The 6002-nt window shown below is 44.3% G+C and overlaps 1 protein-coding gene across 1 annotated transcript; it reads right to left on the reverse strand. All coding sequences in view use genetic code 11, as the record gives it.

Moving 5' to 3' along the window:
* Nucleotides 1-6002, reverse strand: EGR_03209 (hypothetical protein; the record flags this gene model as incomplete). Its single annotated transcript, XM_024492458.1, has 11 exons — nt 1-254; nt 1582-1696; nt 2853-2899; nt 2979-3091; nt 3165-3253; nt 3398-3507; nt 3584-4070; nt 4108-4578; nt 4914-5233; nt 5604-5732; nt 5939-6002. The coding sequence occupies 11 exons, from the start codon at nt 6000-6002 to the stop codon at nt 1-3; spliced, it is 2199 nt and encodes a 732-aa protein (XP_024353132.1).

Here is a 6002-nt window from a genome sequence, read left to right on the forward strand (position 1 = left end):
CTAGTTGGATTCACGGCGGTTGAGACGTGAATTCGTGGTGGAGGGAGAGAAGTGACGCGAGGCTTCAGCGTCCCCGTCGTTTTTATCCCCCTCCAATTCCAAAAACTTGTCGTGACACCATCGCGCCTCCTCCACCTCCTCACGACCTCCATAACGCATTGATCGGTAGCCCCAGCGCCGTCCGCCCTCCACCGGCCGGTCACCTCTTTCCTCATCCGAGCGTCGTGTCCAACGGCGATTGGCTCCTCGGTAGCCTAAAGGAATAAAAAGAGACGAGTAGTTGTATTTCAAAGCGCCTGTTAATTTTTAAACAACAAAACCGAAATTAACACTTCTGACAAGGGTTGGACGACTTGAGAAGAGTGAAGGTTTCGGGATTGAAGCGCAGACAAAAGGGAATGGATTGTTGGGTGAGCAGAAGTGCAAAGGAGCTGAGCTAGGGCATGCACTAGTTATCTTTCGTAGCAAGAAATACAGGACGAAAGAAGGCAGAAACTTCATAAACCCTTGTATGAAGAAGTGATACGACTTTAGTTGCTAAACCGGTAGTAATTCACAATGTAAATATATTTATGATCTCAGAACACATAGATGGGAAGGGAGGAAAACCAAGGCACTATAAACAAATTTTCAGGTTCCACAAGCGTTGCGAACTAACAAGTGGGGATACACCCGCCACATGCAAAGAAGAATTACGGAAACGCTGAATGATTTCATTGTTCATTCAATCTTCGACTGCAGCAGGATTAGGACTGCAGTGAGTAAAGCTGAAAAGGGTTGGGCTATCAGGAAAAGAGGAAGCAGGAGCGTCTGAGTGAGGTCACAGACAAACAGTGTGGGAACTGCGAGTACCTTTGTAATTACACCTCAAAGCAAGATGAGACACTTCCGCCCCTCCTCTCATTCGGCTACCTGCTACCATCGTAATTGTGGCACGGGCAAGATAGCAGTAAATGACGTCGAAAGTTTTGAAGCGAAATACTATAGACTCTCGAATTTTTGTAACAAATTTTAATTGCAATACGTCGATCAGCCCCATTTTCGGCGGAGTGACAGCCATTGAGTTGCTAAATTAATAAAGGGTTAGACAATGAGGATCCTCAGCGAACGGAAACACCAAAAGAACCAGAGGAAAACCTTATGAACTTAACTTGATTGAGGCAGAAGTGCAAATGAACGAAACGAAGATGGATAATTTTTGGCTGACAATAATGAATAGTGGTAGTCAGTAGGAAAATTAACTAAGATTATAAAAAAACTAAAAGGAAGGAAAGAGACTGGGATACCATCAACGAAAGTGCACGTTTCCCCAGTCACTGCAGACTGACAAGATAGGGATCGGAGTTTGCACACACTAGGAAGCCTTAAGAAAATCTTCTAGGACACTAGCATTGTGATACAGAACGACTCATATTTGAAAAATTGGTTCTAAGCATGCAGCAGCTGGATCATTTACGGCTTCAAAGGTCAAAGTAAAGAACCGTTGAAGTGAAAACCCACACAACACAGAAATGTCCAGAAAAACAAAGCATGAATATGACACAACTTATGGAGTAGAAGGATCAGAAAGGAGAAACAGACCTTCGGTCTGGCGATATTCGTAATCTAACCGCCTTTGACGCCAGGTGTCGCGAGGGTAGGGTTCGTTGAAGTCCCTCCTGCGCCAGCCATATGGACGTCCATCGCGGTCATCGTGCTGAAGAAAAGACAAATTCGTGTGTTCCCAGCACCCCTACTGCACTGGCTGCTTCCATTACCCGGACACTCAAGATAGTAAGAGAAGGGGCCATTAAGCACACCTCATGGGAAAAAATACAGCTTTAAAACAACCCACCATTCTCAGTGAGATCCTGCCTACATAAGTAGCGCTCAGCACGCTTATCTCTAAATTTAGTTTGGCAATGAAGAGGATGATGAACAATTCCCCGTACGATTGTTTTCACAATTTACAATGAGAATTTTAGCCAAGAGGGCAAAGTGACAGCCGATCCACTAACTAGCGCATCACCTTCGAAACAGCAAACCGTTTGCCTCCCAAAGCAAGCGGCAAGGAGACAATTCATAGCGTGAAATAGCTGCTCGGTTATCTGGATGAGTATCCCATACTTGAACGATTGCGCTTTCGGTTCGAATAGGACCTACTGTAGGGAATGCTGGTAGGTGATTAAGATTACAAGCCTACGCAACTGGAAGAGAGTTGATACTAATAGACGGTTTTGCAAACAAAGGTGGCAAATTGGACTAATACTAGAACCATTTGATTCCTATTCTCCCATAAAAACCAACCAATTTTGCTTTACTGAATATATAATAATTCCTATGATACAGAAGATAATAGGCGTCATACTTGGAAGGCTAATGAAGTCAGTTAATAAGGAATTTACCATTAGCGATTACTGCAGACATTTGCAATGAGTTCCATGCACAAAAACACGATACAATGGAGGGAGAGAGAGGGAGATAATCGGGATAAATATAGCGTCAAATACAAATAGGAGTTTTTAATCTGATCTATATGTCAAAAACTAAAATAGAAGCTTTTACCACCAGCATAGACTGATTTCTACAGATCACAAGACTTGCTAGACAAAGGTGGAACGAGTAACTGTGCAAAATTTACTAATTATGCTTCCAAAGTTCATCGAGTATTTGCATAGAGATCCCTAGGTGATTCAGAGAGCAAAAGCAATCTCAAAATTTACCACAAAGCAAGTTAAATGCAAAACTTTACTTCGGTCATTACTCCAGTATTTAGCTAAAACTGATGCTCGAGTAGTTCCACTAGTAGCAAAAAATAGAGGACAAATAACTGTCGAGCTGAGCAAAAAACAGTATCAAATAGCAAGGCGTACCATAAAATAGGCAGATCCTTTTGGAACATCGAGGGGGCTTGAGAGGCCTCAGAAAAGGAGAAACAAGGTACAAGGCCACACACAAGAAAAGGGTTCAAAATGAGGCTAAATTACACAAGCACTCACCCAAATGACTAAATGCATTACCCCGTCTCAGACGATCAGACCTATCTAAATTGTTGGTATTATTGTTAATGTTGTTGTTTATCTCTCCATAGGCGCTGTTTGGCGGCTGAGAGCTGAAACAACAGCAGAGAACAATGCAATGTTCGTCCCTCGAGTACTAGCCTACTCTAGGGTCAAAAAACCCACCCCATACGATTAGCCGCGATAGCAGCCAACGAAGCAGCCGCTCGTTCAGTGATCTTTTCCAGGTCTTCTGGCTTATTAAAAGTGGGTATCTGAAAAGCCGACAAAAAACACCACATTTAATAAGGCAAAAATCACCGATCCAAAATGCATCCCAAAATCAGGTTTATTGAACCAAAGTGATCAGAAAACGAATTCTAGACAATGAATTTTCCTTTAAAAAAAACAGATCCCACCTCTTCACGATCAAAGACAGGTTTAGTTCCCGCATTTGGGGGGTGAGGAAAGACAAAATTCACCCCTAAATCCACGTTAAACGATATTTCCGCAGTCGGATCAGCAACTTCTGCAATTAAGAAAAAATACACCCATCAAAAGAAGGCTTCATTAAGGAGGTGAAAGCGGTACAAATAAACACGAACCCGGTGGAAGGTTGCGTTCAATCACAACAGATAACTCCTTCGCTTCACGCATGAGTGTGGGAAGGGGTAATTTGAGGCGGTTGGTGAGAAGAAGGTAAGCTAGGCCCCCTGGCACACCATACTCACGCCGGCGCTGACGTAATGTAGCCTCCACCAGACCCTCAAAGCGCTCGTTCAGCGGTGGTATCCGGCCGGCTAGCGGGCTGCCTCCACCCGGTCCCATCGTTGTCATTGCTGTAGGCGGTGGTAGCAGTCGAGCAGGACGCTGGAGAAGTGGCGCTGGACCGCCTCCATCCCTTAGGGGACTGTGACTGTCGCGGCGCGGGAAGATTGAGATGTAGGGAGCGCCGCGACCCCCTCGGTGGGATCTATAGGGCGAGAATCGTCGCAGACGTCCGTACTGCCTACGGCGCGGTGGCCGATAGGATGGGGTTCTACTGCACTCCGATAAAGGGACACAAGTAATTTGAAAGCAGGTGTACCGAATCTTTAAATGCAGTAAGATGATACAAACCTCGATCTACGACGGTGACGAAAACGATTTGATCTTGAGCGACTCCTGGTCCGACTTTGGTTGCGTGAACTGAAATGAATAAGAATGTAGCAACGAACACAGCAAGGTAACCAAGAATAAAAAGAACGGAGACGCAGTGAACGAACCGAGAACGGCGATGACGGTTGCGGCGGTAGTAGCGATCGGAGGAAGGGGAAGAGGAGCGAGACATGTCGCGTCTGAGCGACCTCATGGACCTAGAAGACCTAGATGAGGTGGATCTACGGCGTACTCGACCGGGAGCTGGAACAACACCTTTTGAAGCCTCAGAAACACCCGGTTGAGAGGGCGCAGTCTGAGTTGGAACCAAGGGCATGGAAGCCGCTGGAACTCCCGAAGAAATCTCCACCGTGCCTGAGGCTAGAACTTCATCCATCTTGTTAACAAAATCAAGGAAAGATAACACTTCAGGCATTTTCAGTTTCACAGCCAACTCATTAAGCTATCAGTTAAGGCAAAAAACAGTGCAAAAGCATAAAGAATGAATTCATTGCCTGTAAGCAGCGATATATCAGACGAACACACGGGCGAACAAGAAGCGCAAAATGATAAACCCAGATTTTTATTAAACAAAATAACCAAAATGAGGCAACTTTGAAATAAGCAAATGATAAATTTGGTGAAACAATCTTTAAAGAGGGGGAAGGAGGAGCTTTAGGAATGTGTACAGGTGAAAAAGAATGCCTGTGTCTGATAACAAGGACACACAAAAACTGTTTAATAGGATTAGTGACAGTGGTTCCGGCAGGAATTTTGAGAACATCCGTAAGCACAAACTCGGGAAGAGTTTGAAGCTTCGTCACGATAGGCAGCGCTGACGTGGGAATCCGTACAGATTGATGAACGATAAGAGTGCCTTCCACTGCCGTGGTCTGATGACAATGCCACGGAGCATTTAACCTTTGGGTTGAAACTAAAATCACTGGAAGCAACAACTTCCGAAACAGGAGTTTTGTTCTTATTAGCAGCTACGGAGGCATTTGCTGCTGTATCAACATTACAGGCAGTGATGGATGCATTTTCAACTGCACGATCACGTTCAGAAGCCAAACATGCCACCTCAGAAGGATTTACGGAGTTCCCCTCATCCACCAGTGCTGTTTTAAAATGACATTTAGCTGCGCACGCACTTTTAGGAGCACACAAAGAGTAATCTTCAGCTGCGAGTGTATTTCTTAAAGCGCATTTCTTTTTACCACTTTTCCTGTCCTTAAAGTAGACAAGCAAATGCAAAACGTTTAATATACAAAAGCAAAGTAAGCGTAAATGAATGAAAATTACAAAAATAGTGAATTTTTGGATGTAAAAAACATACATACGTTTTTATAATTCCGAAGCCAACTATTCCCAGCTGATATATACAAATTCTGCTGCGACGGAGACATGGAACTATTGTACAAACTAGTAACTAATGCAGTACCTGCTTGTATACTTTCTAGAAACGTGTAAAAATATCTAATTACTTACCATCGCGCTTCACAGAGCAATTGGGATCTTTATTACAGGGAGGAGAATCAGATGCGGAGGGAGGCACGGGACTCAGCGGACAGGTAGGGACACCTTGCACTCGGGCATGTCCACCACAAAGGATGCGTTCTGGTGATGAAGACGAATCAGTATCGTCAGGCCAATCAAAAGGTTGATGAGACAATTGAGTTAAGCGTTTATGGAGGCGAAAAGACAAGTTTTCTTGGTATAGATGCTGGGCACATTCAAATGGTTTATAAGAATGTCCATAAACCGACCTCCTCCTCATGGGATCAAGAGAGTAGGTGAACACCCGAAGCTAAAATAGAACAAACCCTGTAGAGACTGACCTATCAAAGAGGTCCAAATATGACCACCAATCACCGCCAGATTTATCAT

This window comes from Echinococcus granulosus (genome assembly GCF_000524195.1).
Source record: "Echinococcus granulosus chromosome Unknown EG_S00016, whole genome shotgun sequence".
Lineage (NCBI taxonomy): Eukaryota > Metazoa > Platyhelminthes > Cestoda > Cyclophyllidea > Taeniidae > Echinococcus > Echinococcus granulosus.